Below are 25875 nucleotides of genomic sequence, written 5' to 3' on the forward strand. Positions count from 1 at the left end.
CAGGGATCTATTGTGACTGGCTTCTTTCACTTAGCATAATGTTTTTAAGGCTCATCCATGTTGCAGCAACTACAAGAACTCCATTCCTCTTTATCACTGAATAATGTTCCATCGTATGATTATAACACTTTCTGGTTATCCATTCATCACTTGACTGACATGTAGGTTGTTTTCACTTCTTGCTATTATAAATAATGCTGCTATGAACTTCCATGTACAAATTGTTATGCAGACATATCTTTTCATTTTTCTTGGGAATATACCTAGGAGTGGAATTACTGGGTCATATGGTACCTGTATATTTGACATTCTGAGGAACTGCCCAACAGTTCAGTGCTATCTTTTTAAATTATACACACAAACAAAAGTATATCCTATGATCCAGCAATTACTGGAATTATTAATTCTAGTAGTCTATTTTACAGAAATAAAGATTTGCAAAAGGTTGTTCACTACAATATTGCCTATAACATCAAACAATTTCTAGCCATGTAACTTCATCAAAAAGGGAATCTTTGATAAATCACAGTGTATCTATACAATGGGTAGTATGCAACTATTAAAAAGAACTTCTATTCATCTCTTAACTATTATTTCCTCCTGATATCCTGGTCAAGAGCAGGTTGAACAACTCTTCCATAGAATCTTGTCTGCAGCTAAAGAATTTATCATCTTGTATTAAAATTGCCTGTTTACTTAGATATTAGGTCAAAAACATTTCCTGAAGGATATGAAAGCTAAGAGGAAGGACGGACAAACCTAGCAGAGGAGAAGAAAGAGAAGAAAATGTGAAGGATAGGATTAATAGGCAGTTAAGGAAGCCATGAGCAAAGGCCAGAGGAAGAGGATGAAAGGGAACTCAAAGCATTCAGTAATGCCAGAGCTTATAACATGGTGAGGGTGGTGATGGTGCTGGAGGTGATTAGGGTGGTGATGTTGGTGATGGTGGTGAGGGTGGTAAGGGCAGTGAGGATGGCAGCAGGCAGGGACAGAGGCAGGGTGGGGTGTTAAGAAACGAAGCTGGTGAAGTGGAGGCCAGCTTATGAAAGGATTCAAGAGGCCTGTTCAAGAATGTGGACATTAACTTGATATTGTTACTGAAGAGCACTGAAGGGTGAGGAAGAGTGCTCTGACCACAGTGTGGAGAATGGACTGGAGGAGGGAAAGACTGAGGAGGCACAGTTTCAAGGCTGTGGTGAGGAATAACGAGGAGCCGCCTCAGGGAGGAGAATGTAGATCAAGTACAGAGAAGTTAGGAAGCAGAATTCACGGGATTTGGTGATTGGATGTGGGAGACAGCTGAAAGGAAGGAGTCAAGATTAAAGCCCAGTTTAACAACATAAATGTTAAACAGGAGCTGACCTAAGTGACATCATAGGGGCAGTATCATGCTAATTTATTTATCAATATGTCAGAGAAAGCTTGGCAAATAGATTTAAAAAAGAAGAAGAAAAGAGAAAAGGCAAATTGTCAAGAAAAACTAATTTTTTTCTCCTTTTATTTTTCCATCCTCAATCTGTGATTATAGAATAATTACAGCGGCTTTACATGACAGTCAAACTCAACTTTAAGCATTTGGCTCCAAAGAGAAAAAGAACCATCCTACTCTGCATGAATGAGCAAATATACCCTGGAGTGAGCAGGAGATGGGGAACCATGACCCTGGAGTGGGAATGAGATGGAAAACTACTGTCTTGGTCGGTCATATTCTTTTTTTCACACGTTAGCATTTCACCAAGCTGAGAATAAATATAAGACAAAGATAATACAATTTCTGTACAATGTGACCCTTAATAAAAACTAACTACTTCATCTGGTACTCAAGTGAAGAAGCACTGATCTGAAGAATGCCAGTATCTACTACAAAACAGGTATGACTTATTCAGGAACCACCCATATCTTTCTCTTCTAGATCCTTAATTTTTCTTACACTTTCCATCATTCTGCAAATAAGGATGCTCTAAAAGGGAGTGAATGTCTTTTTCTTTAGAATTTTCTGCTGTTCACCTTAAAAAAATACACACACACACATATATATAGCCTACAGATTTTTAAACAATTCATCCAGTTAAATGTCATTTCCTTGGTTAAGGCATAAAGGAACCAAGATTCTGGTTTATACTGCAAGTTTAGAAAACTATACTAAATGGCTATGCTGGGAGGGATAAAAGTTAGCAATCAAAGTGACTTGATTTTCCTACACAACTTCCCCTGTGATTTCCAAGTTAAAAAGAAAAACAGAACCGGCTCAATACTTCTGATAGCAAGTTTAAGCCATCTAAATCATAGAAAGTGGAAAAGTGCTACAGTTTATTCCATACAGTACTGAGCAAGTCCTAGCATAATCCCATACACACAGTATATGCTCAACTGATACTTGTTAAATGAGTGTATTTGCTGTTATTGGTTAAATGAAAACTCTAAGATAATACTGCTTTTATCAAGATTTACTCTGTATAAAAAATTTGAAAATACAAATAAATTACTTAACAAAACTTACTTGCTACTGTGAGCTTGGCTGTTCTGCTGACAATAGTTCCAAGATTCTCAACAGTGGCTACACACTGATAATAGCCTTCATCAGGTTTATTGTGTTTGGCATGCACCACATTGGTGATAAATAAAGACCCATCTGGGAGAAGCTGGCGTCGATCATCCGATACTAAGTTTAAAAAAGTTCCATCTTTTTTCCACTCAATTTTTGGAGAAGGCTCAGAATATGCTGAACAGTTTAATATAACAGAAGAGCCTCTACTTGAGAGTGTATCCACTGGCTCCACCAGAAAATAAAATGGAGTGAATGTTCGAACACCGGATCCTACAAAAATAAAGAAAAAGAACAAAGTTAAGCAAAACTTTCTTACACCACTTCTGTAAGAAAATATAACATGTCTCAAAATTATTCTTAAATGGTTATGCTTTTTGGGTATGATACACAAATACAGTCATTTCACTATGAATGTCTAATAAATAAAATTCACTTTTTACTAGAAAATCAAAATTTGACCCATTTAGAATAAGATTAGGAAAAAAGACCCTGCTAGCTGAGATAATCAAACCTTGTTAGATGATATAGCTAATAAAAGTTTTATTTCAAACCCTACAATGGGATTTACAAATATTTTAAATTATCATATTCAAAGTGAAATTTTCTGTGGAACATAAAGGAGGCAGAAAATTGAAAGGATTCTTCGTTAGTATGGTATCCTTCCTATGTTTACTCACTGTATTTCTTTCATAAATTCACTATACATATATTTTCTCCATTTTTCTAGTGGATTATTCATCCTATTCACTTAAAAACAATCTTTGGGCATAGCAATCTTGTTTTACAAATATTCTTTTTTCTATTTTGACTTTATAATTTTTGTCATACGAAATAAATTTTAATTACGTAAAATTAAATGTTATACTTAAAAAGCTCACCTCTATTCCAAAATATTAAAAATGTCATCTGTGTTTTATGCTAGTACTTTTGTGGTTTTATTTTCTATATTTAATCTTCATCTAGAATTCATTTTGATGCAAAGAGCACAAGACGGATCAGTTTAATTTTTCTAAGTCCTTGACCAGTTTTTTCAACATGGTTCTTGAGAACATAATTTTAAAGAAAATATTCCTGTAAACCTTATATTCTCAGTCAGAGAAAGCTTTCCAACTTAAAGCTTAAAAACCTCTTTTCGTCAACACAACTACTCACCAACCCCCTTTTGAACAACTCAATTTGTAATCAAATTTCTTTAAGTGAACAATCAGGGAGGGGTAGTCCAATAAATTAAACTAACATTGATTTCCAAACATATCTACATACGCCTTTATACTTTATATATATCTACATACCCCACTTACTTACATTATGAATTTAAGGATGACTAATTTCTTTATTACATAATTAAATAATAGTCCTAAATAAATACAAAACACACTAGCAGAAGGAAGGAAATAATATTCACTTGTTTTAAAGTTTTCCTATACTTATAATCATACACAAATTCCAAACAGACTAATTACCCTTTCCCAAACACCACAAGGGGGTCTCCACCCCTATTTGATGAACATAAAATTGATTTTTCAAGTCTTAAAACTCTTGAAAATGAGCTTACGAATTTTTCAAAGTAACCTGCAATGACATGCCTCTTATTCCATAAAAAATTTTATACTGAAGTAATTTACTGGAACTGTAGTAAAATAAATCAAAATATAAACTTCAGGGCAGTACGAAATGATGGCTAAACTAAGAGAAATTACTTTTATTCCTTTCCTATATAACTATTAAATCTTTATTATACCACTCAAATTTAAACAAAACTCAGGAACTTAAAAGAGATAAATGTATGTATTAGATTGGCAATCAAAATATGCAAATTAGCAATTTAAAATATTTTATTACATATATCAATAAACAAAACATTTAATTTTAAAACTTGGACAAAATTTTTGTCATTTGAAAAAAAATTACATCAATGTAATCGCTGGCACCCATTGTTTTCTTTTTTAATAACATAAATCTTTGTTGTTGGTGAATAATCCTTTATTGGGAACAGAGATTATTTTTTAAAAGATCTATCATCATTTTCTTTAACCACTTTTCCTTTGTCACAGTACGAGGGCCAGAGAGTCACTCTTTGGCTGCCTTTATATAAAAACTGTCCTTTATTTTTCATCAGGGTCCTGATTCCCTATCCACTTAAGTTTGCTTAATTTTAGTTTACTATGATCAAAGTCACCACACAAATTATTCTGAAATAGGCTTAATGATCCTGTCTGATCTCTTCTACATTCCCAGGTCTCTGCAAATTTCTCACTTCTTAACGAAATAGCTCTCACTTCTTGATAGACTATTCCTCACTTTTTGATAAAATATTTCACACTCCTTGACAGAATCTCATCTTACCAAAGGAAAATATCCACAGGGAACTTCTTTCAGTTGTAATCCCTCCACCTCCAGATATCAACAAATCATGTCACTCACTATAAATCTTAATTGTATAATTAATTTATTATAATTTATTATAAAATTTATTATAATAATATTAAATTTTATTGTACCCAGAGTAGAAAAATAACATACAGTATTTGAACACTGGCAGAAATAAAATGACATCTGCCTTATTGACCAAAGAGGTTCAAAGTTTTGATAGCAGCAGAAAGGCAGGACAGAAGGATAAGCAAGATTTTAATACACCTACAAATGTAAGAATGCTGTATAATGTTATTCATCCTAAGAAAATTCTCTCTTCATTATAACCTAAGAGACTAATGTCGAAGGACTTCCTGTTTCTTTTGCTCCTTCATAACATTACTTTCAACCATCCTATCCCATCCAGTCAGTCTCTCAATCTTCCATTCCAGCTTCCTGATCCTTTGGTGTCCACTTTCATCATACAGTTCAGGGTCTCTTGCTTCAAGTTCTCAATTTATAATTAAAAACGTTAAAGATTAGAAAGTTAAAATAATTTAACATTCAAAGGGCTCAACCAAACACATTCATGTTATCAAGAAAAGGCAACACTTGAGAGTTAACAAATGTTTCCCACCTTGTTTTGCCACATAACAATGCTCCCAGCTCCACAGCTCAGCACTTGTCTGCCCTGCACAGTTAATTCCTCCAAAGACTGGAGCTACGCAAAACTCCTTTTCTGGGAATTTCAAGTAAGGTAAGTGGCTAGTTGCTAATATTATATGGATGATTTTAATTGTCTGATAAATACATATGCTTTGAAAAACTTTTATGGTACAGGTATGCCATAAAAACAGTGACTGTCAACTTCTAATCAAAGCTGGATCTGAAATTCCTTGTCAGGATCATAATGTCCAAAAAGGGAAATTCATTTTCATTATTCTAATTTACAGCATCTACCTTCCCAACCACTCCCCCAAATGAAAAATATCTGAATTCACTTATTCAATAAATACTTATTATAATAAGAGTGCCTTCCTTTTCTTCAATTTTCAGCCTTCCTCCTCTCCCCTGTCCCCCCAAAAAACAGCCATAGTGGGAAAAAGGTTGGTAAAATGAAGTCAAGCAGACATGGTTTTGAATCCTAGCTCTGCTAGGCTAGTGAATTTATCTCCGTGTCTACAATTTTCTCCCCTATAAAATAGGAAAAATAATGACTTCCACTCAAGGAAATGTCTGTGAAGATGTGTACAGTGCATGCCTCACTGCTTGGCAGATAAGAGGTGTTCAATAAATAGCAACTAGTCATAGTTCAAAAGCCTATAATATTTCCCCCCAAATCGCTAACATCTAGCATGCTACTTTTCACTAATTTTATTTTAGAAATTGTTATGCATAAAATAATATAGACCTTATTTTTTTACTTTTAATCACATTTTGACAATTATGTGTAAAATAAGTGATCTTAAAACTCAAGTTTGATCATCTTTCTCCTCTGCCTAATTGTCAACGGCTCCCCATTATAGCTGATATAAAGTCCAAATGCATTACCTTGGCCTTTAAAAAGGGCTACTGGATCTGTTTTCTGCCTCTCTATAACCTAATTTCACATCACACTTTCCTCTAACTCAATAAGCTTCGGCCACATTATTCAATTTCTTGAACAAGCCATGTTCTTTCCCATATGAAAGTCGCTGCATCTGCTGTCCCCACTGCCTGAACCCTTGTTCCGCACACTCTTCCCTCACACAGCTAGGTTATTCTCATCCTTCATGTTCCAATCCACTGTCACTTCTACAGAGGCCCTCTCTGACAACTAGCTCTGAAAAGGTCTTCTATCCTGCCCCTATGTGTTCTTCTCAGCAATGAACCTTCTATGTCTGTTTTTAAGGCCTATCTTCCCCACTAGAAGGCTAGACTACAAGAGACTACTAAAATGACCCCAGGTTTGCCATTGCTACTTGCTGTTTGTACCTTGGTTTCTTTTTGTGTTTTATTTTTCTTTAAAAGATTGGCACCTGAGCTAACATCTGTTGCCAATCTTCTTCTTTTTCTTCTTCTCCCCAAAGCCCCCCAGTACATGGTTGTATATTCCAGTTGCAGGTCCTTCTGGCTCTGCTATGTAGGACGCCGCCTCAGCATGGCCTGATGAGCAGAGCTAGGTCCACACCCAGTACCTGAACTGGCAAAACCCTGGGCCACCAAAGCAGAGTGTGCAACCTTAACCATAAGGACACGGGGCCGGCCTCTGTTTTTGTGTTTTGTTTGTGTGTTTGTATCCTTTTCAGGATCCTACAGATCAGAAAGGTGGCTGGGCCAAGATGGAATTAAGTATTAAAGATTTTTAGTGACTTTGCACAACATCAAATCTCCACTGTTTTTTCTAAGATCAGCCTCAGTCTCAAAAATTTTTAGATGATTTCAAATGTGTCCTTTGTAAAAATGTTTAATATCACTTTTTAAAGTGCCACAAATAATTAATATTAATATTTTATAATTCCTACATGATTGGCAAGACTAGGTACAATCTGATAACCTGCAAACAATACCACGTTCTGAACAGTTATCCGGAAATTCTCTACAACAATTCTCAGAAAAAATATGTTAGTAATAGTCTTAGTTAACATGCCAACGATATTAACGATATTTATATTTCAGCTCAAAATCGGGAGAAAATCTGAATTGGTCATTTTTCATCGTGCTAGATGAGAAAAATGTAAGAATTTTCACATTAACTATATAGAACTTTCACGAAAACATCTTATATGCAACTTTTTGTTATTTGTGGCCAGAAGATTCTCCTAAAAGTAAGACATTTCACCTAATACTTGATGCCAAGTTTTCTGAATTTCTGAAACAAGAATATTTTTCAGTTCTACTTTTGGGTATTACACTAATGAAAATATGAGTTAAATGATAATATAATGAGAAAATTAACTTGGAGGGGCAATTAAAGATCTGAATCATGACATTGTTTTACAATGCAATTCAATACTTCGTTAAGTGGTATATTTTTCTACCATGAGTTAATACTTTACTAATATTCTGAATACAAAATGTTTTATTACAGTAAATTGTCAAGTTCTTTTTAAATAGTATATCTCAGGGCCGGCCTGGCAGTGCAGCGGTCAAGTGCGCATGTTCTGCTTCTCGGCAGCCCGGGGTTCGCTGGTTCGGATCCTGGGTGCGGACATGGCACCGCTTGGCATGCCACGCTGTGGTAGGCGTCCCACATATAAAGTAGAGGAAGATGGGCATGGATGTTAGCTCAGGGCCAGGCTTCCTCAGCAAAAAAAGAGGAGGACTGGCAGTAGTTAGCTCAGGGCTAATCTTCCTCAAAAAAAAAAAAAATCAATCAATCAATAAATAGTATATCTCCTTTGCAAAACATCATTAAAAACTTCTTTTCCAATGATCTACAATTACTTTGAGCAAATATAAAAATGGATACTCATCTAATTTGAAACATTCTAAATAACTCTGAACTGGATACAACTACACTCATGAATATTCAACTGCCTCTACTTTGTATGCTAATATTTTAGCTTACTGATACAATTAAAAAGACTTGTAGTAGAGAGGTATTTGTGGGTTTTACAAAGAGAAAGGCAACAACTCAGTCTATTCTAGTTCTCAATGTTTTGCAATCTTCTGTGGGTTTTTTAAAAATCATAATGATAAATCTTTCATTAACTCATTGCCATTTGCAGAGTTGCTGGGTTTTCTGATTCATTTTAATGAATTATAGTCATGAGAGAACACTTGAAATCAAAACTGTCCTGGAAAATTATGGGTTTATAAAGTCGCCAGAGAAGAGGTAAAGAAAGAGACTGAGGGTAAGAAACAGCAAGCTATAAAACAGAAGTCAAAGGATCCAAGATGTAGTCTCAGCTTCCCTAACCAAATGCACCGATACTTCTAAAACAGAATGGGAATTATGGGACCAAGTCCAAAGGTATGATAATGTGGGGACCTGGATTTGGCCACCCCAAGATATGTTTCTTTGGCATGATGATTATTTGAGGCTAGTTACTTTGCAGACAGGAAAGCAACTGAAAAGTAGAATTTACTTACCCTTTGTAAGAGACATTTACATTGTAAAGGAACTCTCCATCTGTAAGGATATCTCCCTCTGTATCAGGAAGAAGGGGAGATGACCTTGTCTCTAGAAACTCTTAATCAATGGGGAAGGCAAGGACTTAAATCTGCATTTTATTGTGCTTGTCTGGTAACCTCCTGTAACTGACTTGCCTCCCTCTCCAACTTTGGCCTTCCCTTAAGGATTAAGCATCTTTCCTTAGGCTAGGAACTGATTGCTGTGCTCACCTGTGACCACCCAGCTCAAGACAACAGACTTGCCTCCTGCTATGCCCTCCGAGATAGCAGACCACTCCCTGCTGTGTCCATCAAGCACTGTGCCAACAGGGCAATCTTGTGACTATTGTGGGAGGGACATTTCAATCATATGTGAAACACCCTGTTTGGGGGTATATAACCACTCTGTGCACCCCACTTCTTCGGTGCCCTTTCTTCCTTCAGGAAGAAAGGCCCCAGGCCATAGTCCTCATCAAGCTTTGTTTAATTTTCTCTTGCTATTCTGTCTCATGTGAATTTAATTCGTTCTCCAGCCAGACGAACCCACATTAGGTAGAGGAAAAGTCTTCCTCCCCTACAATAACAACAGTTAACATTCACTGAACAGGTACTATGTGCCAGGCACTGTTCTAGAGCTTTGCTGGTAATAATAGGAATTACTATTATCCCCATTTTACAATGCGAAAAGTGAGCCACAAAGAGAATAAATAATTTGCCCAAAGTCATGAAGGAAAGATCTGAACCAACTTAGTCTGGCTGCCCTGTCACCAAGATCATAAAGAGTAAACTTACACCATCAAATACAGAAGCCACTTAGTGACATGCGGCTACTGAGAATTTGAAATGTGACTAACCTAAATTAAGATTTGCTTTAAGTATAAAATGCACTCTAGATTTAGAAGACTTAGTGCAGACAGACACAGAATGTAAAATATTTCATTAATAATTTTTATACTGATTACACATTAAAATATTTTAGAAATATTCACTTAAATAAAATATTAAAGTTAATTCCACCTATTTCTTTTTACTTTTCTAATGTGGTACCTAGAAAATTTTAAATTATGCATGTGGCTTGTACTATATTTTTATTGGACAATGCTGTACTGGACCATGTTACTCTTCATTAATATGCTCAAAAAAAAGACAAGCAAACTCTTTCTAAAGAAAAAAATAGTTGCTTTGTTTCTGCAAAGGTTACAAATCATGATAGTAGATACGAGGGATCAAAGCAAAGCTCTTTCTGGTTGTCAAGTGGTCTACTATCTAAACACTAAAAATTAAAGAATTTTAAGCAATTATCAGCCTCAATTATTACCCTCTCTATAACATCTGCTCAGAAGTGTCTATTTAGAAACCAAACATTTTAGAAACTTTTAATTAAAAATTGCAGTAACAATCAATTTGATTCCAGCTTAACACAAGGTTGACACAAGGGAAGCCATATTGTAGAAAAGAAACCACACCATAACTTTAAATGATCTCTGATTACCTAGTTCAGACATGCTCTGTAGATTCTGTGGCTCCTCCCAGCTACTTTAAGATGATAACGTTTTTCTTTTGAGTTCCTTGGGAACGTGATGACCCCCAGGCAGAGAGCCAATGCTGACAGCCACCATCAATGACAACTGAAAGATCACAGTATAGGGCGTTGCTCCATTCTCTGATGCATATCCAGTAAACAAAGGACTATCAGGAACTGGGACCAGAGGTCTGCCTCCACGGAGACCAGCCGCCTCCCCCACCTGGAGACCAGCCCCATATATAATTGGCCTGTAGTCTTTGTTCTGGGAGATGGTTCTTTTGGACCTGTGTTGGCCATCTTCCCCCTTGCTAGCAAGCTGTAATAAAGTCCCTTCTCTCCTAACACCTTGCCTCCTGACTGTCGGCATGTCTTGTGGCTAGCAGATGACCCCCTTTGGGCAGTAACAAATTCATTATTGACAAATGTTCAAACTACGGGACGAAGGTTTCTGGGAAAAGAATAGTCACACAATTTCAGAATGTCACCCACAAATTACCTATTAATTACAAAGGAGGAAATGTACCTTCATAACAGACAGATCTGGTGGTTACCATCTTGACTAAGTGATCAAATTCAATATTACCAGTAGTAAGACAACCTGACAGCAAATGTGTCCTGATGGGATGCAGTAAGAAGCACTGTAATATTCTCGCTAAGTGTTTCACCTAATTCTAAGCATGAAGAAATAATCACACAAATCAAGAATGTGAGACATTCTGTAAGACAACTGCCCTGCACTCTTCCAAAAGGAGTCAATGTCATGAAAAACAAAGGCAAAAGGGTTGTTCTAGATGAAAATAGACTAAAAAGATAAAAAGCAAATGCAATAAGGGAATTTTTATTGGGCCCTGGGCTACAAAACACATTTAGGGAATAATTGAGTGAATTTAAATTTTGAGTATATTAGATAAAATTATTGAATTAATTTTAATTTTCTTAGATGTGATTAATGCTACTCTTATTGCAGGAAAATGTCCTTATTCCTAGATACTTTTGCAATATTAAAACACTGAGAGAAAAACATCACATTGGGCTATTGATTATCTAAGCAATTACAATATACCAGAAACTATGCAACATGCAGATATATTTACTCTTAGGCATAAGGATGCAAGAAAATTCAGACAGGTGGAATTAATTATATTAACACAGAAGAGTTATAATTTAGAGAAAAATAATCTCTTTGGCCTAAATGAAACAGCAGATCTTTGTTTAGTTGTTCAGCTTTTCCAGTGATCCTTTAAGCTACCCCACATCATTCTAATAAATTCCTTTTCTGCTAAAGTTAGTTAAAATTTGTGATGCTTGCAATAAAAAAAACTGATACTCTGGGTATGTAAGATTTTTCAATAGATTTAATATCACATTTTCATATAATGAAAGAGTTAGAAATTAATAAAGTGACAGCATTTTAAGAAAAGTGTTCCAACTATTCTATCAATTTCAGAAAACCTAACCTATTGACTATCAAATCTACATTCTAGTTTTTTGAGGAGAAATTTTTATCATTTATAAAAAAAAACTGAACATATCCTTTCTTAATAAGAACATAATTTATCATCTTATTTTTCTATTTTTAATGTTAAACATCACTTTTCACTGCTATTTCTAAAGTATGCCTCTTATAGCCTTTGATTACCCTCAGCTTTGTTCAGGGAAACTAGATAAAATAAAACAAAGATTAGGTGGAGGAAAAGGGTCTAAATAATAATCTAATTACCACAGATCACTAGGTCCAAAAAGGCATATTACATATTTATAAGCAGTTTCAAGAGCTTAAGTAACAATAACATCAAAGATTTCTGGGCTTCAAGGGCTCTACAAAATAATAATTTATACATGAATTCTTCCAAAATATTACTAAGGATCTACTATGTATAAGATAAAACATTTTTCTTTTGTTTATTGTTTCTTGCTTCACCTTAACCCACTCCCATCCCCACAATACAATATAAGCTTGACGAAGAGCAGGAACCTTGTCTGGCTTCTATAGTGGCTGCTTAATAACTATTTGTTGAATGAATGAAAGATGCTAAGCATCTACGTTACAATCAGACACTAGTCCCCACCCTCAGTGTGCTTACAGTGGAGACACACGATACAATCACAGCTCACACAAACACTCACAGAAGGTTCTAGTGGGAGCCATGACAGGGTAATGCACAAGGTACACAGAGAGGCAAACTGGCCTAGAGAGTCAGAGAGGACGGTCATGCAAAATGTGATTATTAACATGAAACCTGAGGGATGAGCCAGCCAGAGAAGAGCAGAATGCATCCAAAGGAACAGCAGGCGCAAAGGCCTAGAAACAAGATGGTAGTGGAAGGGGCAAAGTATGCAAAGAAATTCAGAATTGGATATGCAAGGACCAGATTGTGAGGATTTTTATATGCTAAGTTAACAAGTTTGGCAAGGGTTTTAAGACGAGAAGTGAAGATCACATTTACTTCTTATTAAAAGGATCATTCTTGCTGCAAAATGGGGATTACTTTGAAAAGAACAAGGCTGGAGATAGGGAAGCCACTGCAGTAATCTCAGTTGAAACATGATGAAGTCCTATTAAGTAAGTAGAAATAGTGACCAAGAGAAATGAGTAGATCTGATGAATTTTTAGGGTCAAATCAAAAAGCCTTGGAAAAAGATCAGATGTGGAAGTGAGAGTAAATGTGGAGTAAAGGCAATGGAGGCGTCAAAGATGACGGACAAGTTTCTGGCTTGGACGATGGCTGAATAGAGGGAAAGGGCAGAGTCGGGGAGATCACTGTGTTTACTAAAGACATGGAGCGTTTACGGTGCTTACGTGACATGGATGTAGAGGATATACACAGGCTTGGAACTCAGCTGAGATTCAGGATGGAGATACATATTGAAACTGAAGTTATAAGAGAAAATGAGATAGATTAAGAAATGTAAAATCCAAAGAAAGCCGAGGACCAAATTCTGCAGAACACCAACATTTAAAAGAAAGGCAGAGAAAAAGCCTGCAAAAGTCACAGAGGTCAGAGAACAAGAGAACACGGCACCCCAGGTGTCAATGGAGTATTTCAAGGAGGAGGAGGAACTGCTGAGAGTAAAATACAGATGGACACTCATTCACTGGATGTATATTGAGAAGGTCCACCAATGACCACGGCAAGAACAGATTTAGTGTAGTAATGAAGACAGATACCAGAGTACAGTGCACTCAAGAACAAGATGGAAAATGAAGAAATAGAGCCTGCAAAATGTAGAACAGCACTTCTCAAATTTTAGTATGCAGACCAATCACCTTGTTTAAATCCTGTTAAGTTCAGATTGTGATTCAAAGTTCTAGGGTGGGACCTGAGATCCTACATTTCTAACAAGTGCCCAAGTAATACAGATTCCGCCAATCCACAAACAACACTTTTGAGAAACAAGGATATAGAAACTAGAGGAGCAATGGGTTGGTAAATAAAGAAGATCTGAGTTTGGTCTTCTTTTATGTTCTTTGAATAGAGGAGAGACTGAGCATGCTAAAAGATGGAAAGAACCAGCAGAGAGGGTGAAATAGAAGATTCAGGCAAGAAGAGGACAAGATTAGGATCCGGGCTTCCAGAGATAATGAAGTAGCCAGGATTATACTCACCCTTCTGCCTCAGACAACTAGAAAACTGGACAAAATCAAAAATCAATGCTTTTCAGACACTGGACAACAGACAGCACAGGACTGTGATCCCTGAGAGAAAGTTAACAAACAGGGTGAGCCCTAAAATTGCCCCATCTTGCAGCCTATAGATATCCCATCTTTCCAGGCTTCAGCATGAGGAAGGGGAAAGCAAAGAGAGCTCCACAGTCTCACACAGTTAAAGAGACACAGATTAGAGTTGGGGAGGCCAAGGTGACTACAATTTGCAAGGCAGAGCACCAAAGAGGAGGAAGCCGCAGAGAGAGGGGAAAAAAACAAACTCCAGAGTTTGGCAGAAGAGTCCCCTTGAAGCTTTGGATGACTACTAATGTGCATATAAGGGGACTGAAATTGTAAAAAGTATGTTTTCTAACCACAAGAGAATTAGACTAGAAAACAATAACAGGTATCTGAAAAACCCTAAAATATTTGGAAATTGAGCAACATACTTCTAAATAACCCATAGATCAAAGAAGAAATCACATGAGAAATTACAAAATATTTTGAACTTAGTGAAAATCAAAATACAGCATGTCAAATTTGTGCATTGTAACTAAAACAATGCTTAGAGGGAAATTTCTTTTTTTTCCCCTAAGATTTTATTTTTCCTTTTTCTCCCCAAAGCCCCCCAGTACATAGTTGCGTATTTTCAGTTGCGGATCCTTCTAGTTGTGGCATGTGGGATGTCCCCTCAGCATGGCCTGATGAGCTGTGCCATGTCCGCGCCCAGGATTCGAACTGGCAAAACCCTGGGCTGTGGAAGCAGAGCACACGAACTTAACCACTCGGCCATGGGGCCGGCCCTTAGAGGGAAATTTCAAGTTTTAAATGCCTATATTAAAAAAAAACGTGTAGGAGGATTAACTTTGGATCAGAGAAGGGACATTTGTTGTAACAAGAAGGAAGGACGAGAATATGGGTGAACTTGGTGATAGTTATAGGAGTCATTAATTGCTTGTATAGTCTCTAAAGTATGAGGTAAGTACAACATTGAAGTAGCTGCAGTGAGAATGGAAGAAAGCACTAAAAAGGGAATTAGGATTACTGGGCTGCACTGAGATCCCAGTTAAGGTGGTGACTGCATTTAAAGAAGTTCAAACATGAGAACACGATTTTGTAGAGTCTAAAGGGAAGACACTTAAAACTGAATGTTTCTAGGCAGATATGAAGAAGTTGACAATGAAGAAGGCTGAAGGTGTCAGTAAGTGGTTGTGAATGGAATCTAACAGGGAAGGAAATAAACAGGAGTGAACTGACACGGGTAAAAATGGTGCCAATATAATGTAATAAACCTGGAAGCACAGAAGACTGTAGTGAGACTGGGATGTTATTTTAATATTTCAGCACCGCTGAGTGATGACAAGGAGTAAGGTGCAGTTATGGAAGATGGTGCTGGAAGCGGCATGAAAGAGAAGTCACTGGAGATAAGGAAGTCAAAGAACTGAAGACGATATTCAAAAGGTGAGTTAAACAGACACCCAAATTATCCAGAACAATGCTAACTTGGAATGAAGAGGAAGATTGTAAAACACATAAAGTTTTCAATGAATGAAAGTGAAGAGGAAGTACACAGAAGATAATGAACGAGAGAAAAAGATAACATTCAGTGGCCCCCATCCTGAAACAGCAGCAATTTTATAAGAGTAATTATTTAACATTTTTAAAAGCTATTTTTCTTCAGTAATCAGCTGTGTTCTAGAGAGCTGATGTTACTCTAAATATCACTAATAGGGTACTTTTCTCATATGGAAAACAAGCATTACTGATTTTATACAAATATACCATCATATATATACAAATTGTTACCAAGCTCAGCTAAAAAAAATAATTCTAAGTAAAGATGCATTAACTCTTTAACACAGAAAACAACATATGAATAATTTATTGAAAGCTTTTGCTGTCAGCAGCTTTACTAACAGGAGTAATAAGTATGAAATCTCATATGACAATCAAACAACTTAAATATATGCAAAAGCGAAGAACACAAGACTAAGAATCCTTAATGAATCTTATGATATCAAAGCTATTTTCTGCAAAGGATGCTGTGGATGCACTAGCTCTCATTGCAAAATAAAGAGATGTTGCAGAAAAATCATGTGATAGTCTCACAAGGTCTACAGAACAGGTTCTAGATTTCTTCTATTCAACTGTATTTACTGATAGAAATAAACTGAGTTCAAAACTTGTTAAGTCAATCCTGCATTAGTAACCTGTCATATTAAGTCACAGACAAATTCATATTTCATTCATTGAGCTCTTAATCTTTTGATAACACACTTCTGATGTGAAATGATCCTGGGGAGTGAAGAGAAAAGAGGAGGAAGCCTCTAAAATCCAAGGAAGACATTAACAGCATCGGAAGGATAAGACACCAGCCCGAAAATACTCACAATGAAGCCATGTATATATAATAACCAAACAGGTGTAAACGCATTTGTGGGAGTAAAACAAGACTTTTCCACACTACTATCGCTGCATATCATTTTCATACAGATGCAGCAATTAGTTGCTAAAATGAAATGCAAATGATCCTTAATCATTGTAAAAGATGCTCAACCTCACTTATAAGAGAAATGTCAATTAAAACTACATTGAGATATAATTTCTTACCTATCCTATTGGCAAAAGTCCAAATGTTTCACAACATACTCTGTAGGCAAAGTATAGAGAAACAGGGTGATGGAAATGCAAATGGCATACCCACTACAGAAGAAAGTCTGCAACATCTAGCACAATTCCATATGCATTTACCCTTTGATTTAGCAATCCCATGTCTACGAATCTATCCCAAATATACACTGGCCAAAATACGAAAATAGGTACAAGAAAGACTGTTCACTGCAGCACTCCTTGCAGTAACAGCCTGGAAACAACCCTGATGCCCATCAGTGAGAGACACACTGAACAAACCACGGCATACTGACACAATGAGGTACTAGGCAGTTGTAAACGAACTACAGAGTAACTTTACCTTCTACCGCGGAGTGAGCTCTAGAACAAATTAAGTGAAACAATCAAGGTTGGAGAAAACTGGCTATATTTATCTAAGAAAGGTGGGATATTAAAGCATACACATACACACACACAATTTTTAATCCATATAGGGAGAGGAAACATGGTTAGAGGAGACAGAGATTGAAGCTAGATGTCTCTGAACAGAACTTGTTCACAGATTTGACTTTGGGACCACGTAAATATTTTCCATGAAAATATTAAAAAACAAAATTAAATTTTAAAAATCCCTAAAAATTGAAAGCAGAAATGAAACAAATCTGAATCTCCAGTTGTCAGTATAACCACACAGAGAATTGGTCTAAGAGAATTTAAGAACACAACAACCAAACTATAATAGTGGAATATGCCCTAAGAACCAAAGAACTGCAAAAATTTTAAACTGTTTAATAACCATTTTGTTGCAGTTACTATTGGTATTGTTATTCTGAGACTGGTGTGTGTGTGTGTGTGTGTGTGTGTGTGTGTGTGTTGTAGGATAAACCAAATTAGTAACATCATGACATCATGGAGAGCAGGATTCTCAGCGTGGAAGAAGAGTGATACAGATAAAAAATCATGTATCCTTCAATTTTAATTGTTAGTACCAATATAAATTTGTATTTTATTTATTTAAAAAATATGCATTTCCGGGGCTGGCCCCGTGGCTGAGTGGTTAAGTTCGCGCGCTCCGCTGCAGGCGGCCCAGTGTTTCGTTGGTTCGAATCCTGGGCGCGGACATTGCACTGCTCATCAGACCACGCTGAGGCAGCGTCCCGCGTGCCACAACTAGAAGAACCCACAACGAAGAAACACAACTATGTACTGGGGGGGCTTTGGGGAGAAAAAGGAAAAAATAAAATCTTTAAAAAAAAAAAAATATATGCATTTCCTAGCTCACTTCACTGAAAAGGCCTAGTAATAATGACGAACCCAGTAGTAGTGAGTACTTTCTACATCCAGATTTTGGCTCTAAAATCCATTTTCCACACAAAAGAACCTTCAAAAAACTGGCTAGCTGCAGCTCTGCAATTGGAACATGAGATGAATCTGGAACATCTTGTCATACCAGAAAACAAGCTATCAATGACTAGTAGGGTCATCCCAAAAAACTTAAGAGGCTCTTCCTGGTCAAATATGAAAGATTTAAGCATCAATAATGATAATAATGCAATAAATCAGAACATTCAAATATGCTGAATTCCTCAAAAAAATAAAAACTAATTGGTCACCTTTGGAGAATGTTACAGAACGAAATCATTATTTTGAAAAGTAGCATGTAAGAGTGAAAGAAGTAAGCATTCTTCCTAATCAAACAGTTCCTCATGGAAATAAAACTGTTGACAAAAGTGAGTTTCTGTTTATAGAAGTATCCCACTTAATAATGAAGGAATGCTACATCACCATTTTGCAACCCCTAATGAATTAACAGCTCTGGGCAATAAAAAAATCAATGGCCCAGGAGTCAGCAAACTTTTTCTTAAAAGGGCCAGATAGTAAATATGTTTAGGCTTTGCAGGCTAGATGCAGTTTCTATCACACGTTCTCCTTTGTTTTTCATTTTCCTTTTTTTAACACTTAAAAGATGTAAAAACCAACCAGGGCACCATGGAGAAATTGCTAATTCTAGGATTGGGGCAGAAAACATAAAAGATGAGTCTGGAGCATCCTGTAGTGCCAGAAAGTAAGGAAGTGCTTAAAAAAAAAAACCAAGATGAAGCTATGTCAAAGGGGCAAATGAACCAAATAAAAGAGCTTCCAACGGCCAAAGCTGGAAAAATTTGAACAAGAAAATAAAGTAGTATTAGATTATAACCCAAAATATAAAGCAAATATCTATGAGTTTATACTGATATAAATAAATAAATGGTTGAATTTAAAAACAGAGAAAATGGGGGCAGGCCCCATGGTCGAGTGGTTAAGTTCGCGTTCTCCACTTCGGTGGCCCAGGGTTTCACCGGTTCGGATCCCGGGCGCAGACATGGCACCGCTCATCAGGCCACACTGAGGCAGCATCCCACATGCCACAACTAGAAGGACCCCCAACTAAAAATACACAACTATGTACCGGGGGGCCTTGGGGAGAAAAATTAAAAAAAAAATAAATAAAAATCTTTAAAAATAGACAAGATGAACATCCCATGCAGAAGAATTCCAAATAATTTATAGACAGTCCACCCATGAGGAGGAGGAGCATAACTCTCCACTCTTTAAGCGTAGGCTGCACATAGTGACTTCCTTCCAAAAAGAGTATCGTATGGAAGGGGAATTGGGGCTAACTTTACAGTGGAGAAACGTGACAAACATTAACTACCTCAGCCCGACAATCAAGGTCAACATCAACAGTGATAAGTCATGTTGGTATTATGTACCCTGGAAATGATGTGATGATAATACAGTCACACACTGCATAATGATGTTTCAGTCAACAACAGACTGCTCATACAACGGTGGTCCCAAAAGGTTAGTACCATCTATAGCCTAGATGTGCAGCAGGCTATACCACCTAGGGTTGTTAAGTACACTCTACAATGTTCACACAATGACAAAATTGCCTACCAACACATCTTTCAGAATGTATCCCCATCGTTAAGGGACGCATGACTGTAGTTGGCACGTTATCTCTGTGTTCTTGCTCCCAAAACCGTAACCCCAGTCTAATCATGAGAAAGACATCAGATAAATCCCGAGAGAGAGACGCTCTATAAAATACCTGACCAAGTATTCCTCAAAACTGTCAAGGTCATCAAAAACAAGGAAAGTCTGACAAACTGTCACAGCTAAGAGGGCCTAAGCAGATAATGACAACTAAACATAATATGGTATGCTGGATAGGACTGTGGAACAGAGTAAAAGGACATTATGTAAAAACTAGGGAAATCTGTTCTCAAAAAGTTAAAAATAGAAATACCCTATGACCCAGCCATCCCATTACTGGGTATCTATCCTAAGAACCTGATATCAGATATCTCAAGAGTCCGTTGCACCCCTATGTTCATCGCAGCATTATTTACAATAGCCAAGACGTGGAACCAGCCTACATGCCCAGAAACTGATGATTGGATAAAGAAGATGTGGTATATATACACAATGGAATACTACTCAGCCATAAAAAAAGACGAAATTGGCCCATTCACAACAATGTGGATGGACCTCGAGGGCATTATGTTAAGCGAAATAAGTCAGTCAGAGAAAGACGAACTCTATATGACTCCACTCATAGGTGGAAATTAGTATATTGAGAAGGAGATCTGATCGGTGGTTACCAGGGAAAAGGGGGGGTGGGGGGAGGGTACAGAGGGGGAAGTGGTGTACCCACAACATGACTAACAAAAATGTACAACTGAAATTTCACAAGCTTGTAATCCATCATGACATTAATAAAAAAAATAAAAAAATAAATAAAAAAAAAAAACTAGGGAAATCTGAATAAAGTATGGACTTCAGTTAAGAATTACGTATTAATATATGTTCATTAATTGTAAGTAATGTGCCATTCCAATATAAGATGTTAACATCAGAGGAATGTGGAGTATATGAGAACTCTCTGTGCCATCTTTGCAATTTTTCTGTAAAACTAAAATTGATCCAAAAAATAAAGTTTACTAAAAAGTAATAATTATGACATTTATAAAATAATTGGAAATATAAACACTACCAGGTATTTTATGATAGTGATTATTTTCACTTCTCATTTATTAGGTGTGAAAATCCTTATGACTGACAAAATATAAATGCAAGAGCACTGAAAAAGACCAGGTACAGAAGTTACATTGAGTAACCCATTAACAACTACATTCAGGATCAATAAAATAATGAACATTTCCGATGAAACTGTCATCAACTAAATGCTATATTTAATGTAAAATTTTTATTGAAAAATCAGCCAAAGTACTAGCAAAAATAAACAACATAATTAAGCAAAGAGAGTTCTAAGTTATTTGCTAGATAACCATATGTTTTGCTCTTATTTTAACCACTATCTAGAAATCCAGCAGGTGAACTTTAAAAAGCTCAACCTGACTATAGCAGCTGACACTTGTCTAGTACCTAGGGTCCTCTATTAAATTAATATTCTCTATCCCCCAAAGATAAAAGAGCAGTAACTACCATTGATCCAGTGAACAGACGTCGTCAAAAAGCTATCTAATCCCTCCTGAGTTACAAATGTGGCTTTTCTACAATGAATTCTGCAATTTTACCTTATTTCAATATAAGCATAAATATACACACTCTAAAGGCAAACAAAGGATGTGGGAATTAGCCACATAATTTCTCCATTTGAACAGATAGTTCAACTTAACACACTTTTATTGAGTAATCACAAATCATGTTAAGTGTTCATTTAAATAACTTTTCTTGCAGGTGTCACAGGAAAGAATATAGCTCAGTATGCACAAAGCAGAATCGATGAAGGCAGCAAACAGTGCTGAGTTCACTGTTGATTTTCACTAAATACTTTCTGATTATTTAAGAGAAAAATATTTGTTTTCCAGAGGACTACATCTTTAAAATAGTGAAATTCAATTGGCAAAAACATGATTATATAAACAAATTTCCACCTTATATACACAACTTTTCAAGAATGTAATACACAGGGCAAGGTCAAATAATACCAGACCATAACTGCATATATGTACACCAATGCCCATAATACCTAAAATGGGTTCCTGCACAGACTAGGCACCAATTTGTTTAAATAGGCACTTTTGACGTTCAAATTTTAAAGCCTATAACTAGATATATGACTAAGAAAATGGCTAAGTCAGTTATGGTACATTGATATCATACAGTCACTAAAAAACTGTGAAGGGAGGCAATAAAAGTAGTGGATAAGAATATGAGTTCAACAATCAGGCAGCCTGAGTTCAAATCCCATTTCTGCCCCTTGCTAACGATGTGGCCTTGGGCAAACTGTCCAGTCTCAGTTTACTCATCTACAAAAGGGGGATAACAGTCATTGCCTCATACTGCAGTTGGGAGGTTTAAATGCTATAATACATGTAAACCATTTAGCACAGTACCTGGCACATAGTAAGCATTCAAAAATGCTAACTACTACATTGTAGCAAAAAATATGATAGAGTATGATTTAATACATATAGACACATATGAAATTATATCTGTGCTCTGATTATAACCATCTAAGAATTATGTATATACAGATACAAGAAACAGGAGGTAATATGAAAATCTTGTTGATTTGTAGTGATGGAATGATAGTGACTTTTTACATTTCCATTAGTATATTTTTTTAAATACAATAAAATTATTTATACAGGATGGAGTACAATAAAGTTATAATTTTTATACTAATGTTATTTTATTAATACTTAACTAGAGTTAAATTTTTAACTAGAGTTAAAAATCATAGCATCTGCTGGTAATCAAAAGCTCCCTCTATTTTGTTGTTGCTTTTATTAAAAAAAATCAACGTATGCCCATTTACGGAGTTGCCACCTCTCTCCAGAGGGTATCATATTAACAAACTAGGGTGAGTCTTTCCACACTTTTTTCAACCAATTCTCACTGTCTCTTGCTGTCTTTTTTCCACACACACACAGTTTAGGGGTTTTACTTTTTAAAAAGAAGGGGATAATACATATTGTTCTGCAACTCATTTTTCTCACTTAAAGTATCTTGAATATAGTGCCATCTCAGTGCATCTAGTTCATTCTTTTTAACACATGCTCCATGCCACTAGTGCGCACATACAATAAACATAAATTATCACCCAAACCAGGATACTACTGAGAGTGAAAGAGAGTGCTCTTAGTAACTACGCTGGTAGCACAGGTGTAAACTGGACCCATCCCAAGCTAACTCAGACATATAGTCACTCTACACAGGAGAGCTATAACTATCAGCTAGCATTTAAGTCATTTCCAATTTCTGCTATTATAAACAATGCTTCAACAAGCATCTTTGTATCTATAATTCTTTGCACACATAAGAGATATGTGTAGGATAGATTTCTAGAAGCAGAATTACTAAGTCAAAAATAATGCCTATCTTGGGGGCCTGCCCAGTGGCTAAGTTCGCACATTCTGCTTTGGTGGCCCAGGGTTCGCCAGTTTGGATCCCTGGTGCAGACCTAAGTACCGCTTGTCAACCCATGCTGTGGTAGGCATCGCACATATAAAGTAAAGGAAGATGGGCACGGATGTTAGCTCAGGGCCAGTCTTCCTCAGCAAAAGAAAAAAGGGGGAGGATTGGCAGCAACATTAGCTCCGGGCTAATCTTCCTCAAAAAAACAAAAGTTAAAAAAAATAGTAACACATATCTTAAAATTTTGATAAATACCACCACCTACAAAAAGGCCTTATCAATTTATATTCCCTTCAATAGTATATAACGTAGATTTTTCCCTCCTTCCCTTTGTCAAAATTGGGTAGCTTTTAAATGTTTATCAAGTAATGGGCAAAAAGAAATGCTATCAAATTGTTTTAACTTGCACTTCCCTCATATGGGTAAAGGCAAGAATCTTTTTAACATATTTGTTATTTTCCATGCATTGCATATTTTTGACTGCTTACCAAAGCCTTTATTCTAAAAGTATTTCAAAAGTCAAAAATTATGGAATTAAAAATTGTTTTAATTTAGGACAGGAAAGAACCTTAACTACACCCTCATTCTACGCATGGTTAGACAGATGTCTAAAAAGTGAAATGACTGGTCCTAGTTTATCCCATACCGTATTTTGAAACATTTGCATTTATATCTAGAAAAAACTGTCTTGCTTATCAGACATTTTTTTCTGTAAGATGTCAAATACAATAATGATAATACTGTCCCACAGTATCTGTGGGGTATTGGTTCCAGGCTCCCTTCCCAGGATACCAAAATCAGAAGATGCTTAAGTCCCTTGCATAAAATGGCGTAGTATTTGCATATAACCTAGGTACATCCTCCTGTATACTTTAAATCATCTCTAGATTACTTATAATACCTAAAACAATGTAAATGCTACATAAACAACTGTTATACTGTATTGTTTAGGGAATAATGACAAGAAAAACAAGTCTGCACATGTTCAGTACAGACACAACCATCAGGGGCCTTTCCCTCCATGGATGATTGAATTTGCTGCTGCAGAGGACTGATGGTACTTTATTAGGTTATTTACAAATCACTGAGCTAATTAATTATAATCTGTACTCACTCCTATTCTTTTACTACATATAATTATGCCTAGTCTTAAAAAGGCAAAATTCTCTACTTCTGAAAGGGGGTGAGGAGACAAAGAAACTGTTTTTAATCAAACATAAAATCTAGTGTCCATTCATAATTATAATCACGAGACAATGACACCAAAAACAAAGACAACAAAAGCAGAAATAAACAAGTGGGACTACATCAAACTAAAAAGCTTCTGCACAGGAAAAGAAACCATCAAGAAAATGAAAAGGTGACCTACGGAATTAGAGAAAATATCTGCAAACCATATATCTGATAAGGGGTTAATATACAAAATATATAAAGAACTCAGTAGAGAAAAAACATACAACTCGGTTAAAAAATAGGCAGAGGATCTGAACAGACATTTTTTGAAAAAAGACATACAGATGGCCAACAGGTACACGACAAGATGCTCAATATCACTTATCATCAGGGAAATGCAAATCAAAAGCACAGTAAGATATCATCTCACACCTGTTAGAATAGCTATTATCAAAAAGACAAGAAATAACGTGTTGGTGATGATGTGGAGAAAAGGGAACCCTTGTGCACTGTTGGTGAGAATGTAAACTGGTGCAGTTACGATGGCAAACAGTATGGAGGTTCCTCAAAAAATTCAAAATAGAACTACCATATGATCCAGCAATTCCACTTCTGGGTATTATCCAAAGAAAATGAAAACATTAACTCAAAAAGATACCTTCACCCCCATATTCACTGCAGCATTATTTACAAGAGCCAAGACATGGAAATAATGTTAAGTAACCACTGACAGATGAATGGATTAAAAAAATGTGATATGTGTGTATACACATACATACACACACACACACACACAAACACACACACAGGAATGTTATGTAGCCATAAAAAAGAAGGAAATCCTGACATTTGTGACAACATTGGTGGACCCTGACAGCATTATGCTAAGTGAAATAAATCAGAGAAAGACAAATACTGTATGATCATATTCATATGTGGAATCTAAAAAAAGAAATGAATTCATACATATAGAGAACAGATTAACGTTTGCCAGAGGTGGGGGTTGGGGGGTTGGTGAAATGGGCAAAAGTGGTGAAAAGGTACAGAATTCCAGTTATAAGATAAGTAAGTTCTGGGGATGTAATGTACAGCATATTAACTATAAATACGGTATTATATATTGGGAAGATGCTAAGAGTAAATCTTAAAAGTTATCATCATAAGAAAAAAAATTGTAACTATGTGTGGTGATGAATATTAACTAGACTTGTGGTAATCATTTCACAACACATAGTTATATCAAATAATTATGCTATACACCTAAAACTAATACAATGTTATATATGGATTATACCTCAGTTAAAAATAACAGGCAGAGGGGGCCGGCCCGGTGGCACAGCGGTTAAGTTCACACATTCCGCTTCTTGGCGGCCCGGGGTTTGCCGGTTCGGATCCCTGGTGCGGACATGCCACCGCTTGGTGGGCTATGCTGTGGTAGGCATCCCACATATAAAGTAGAGGAAGATGGGCACGGATGTTAGCTCAGGGACAGACTTC

At 36.3% G+C, this 25875-nt stretch overlaps 1 protein-coding gene across 13 annotated transcripts in view; it reads right to left on the minus strand.

The window, feature by feature from the left end:
• The window catches only part of NEO1 (neogenin 1), a 249324-nt gene that overhangs the window by 180809 nt on the left and 42640 nt on the right, over positions 1-25875 (minus strand). For all 13 annotated transcript variants that reach the window (XM_070498461.1, XM_070498457.1, XM_070498490.1 and 10 more), the window contains exon 2: positions 2501-2818. In XM_070498461.1, coding sequence (XP_070354562.1) covers positions 2501-2818 — 318 coding nt within the window. The remainder of the gene's footprint in view (positions 1-2500; positions 2819-25875) is intronic.

The sequence above is a fragment of the Equus asinus genome, chromosome 2 (genome assembly GCF_041296235.1).
Source record: "Equus asinus isolate D_3611 breed Donkey chromosome 2, EquAss-T2T_v2, whole genome shotgun sequence".
Classification (NCBI taxonomy): domain Eukaryota; kingdom Metazoa; phylum Chordata; class Mammalia; order Perissodactyla; family Equidae; genus Equus; species Equus asinus.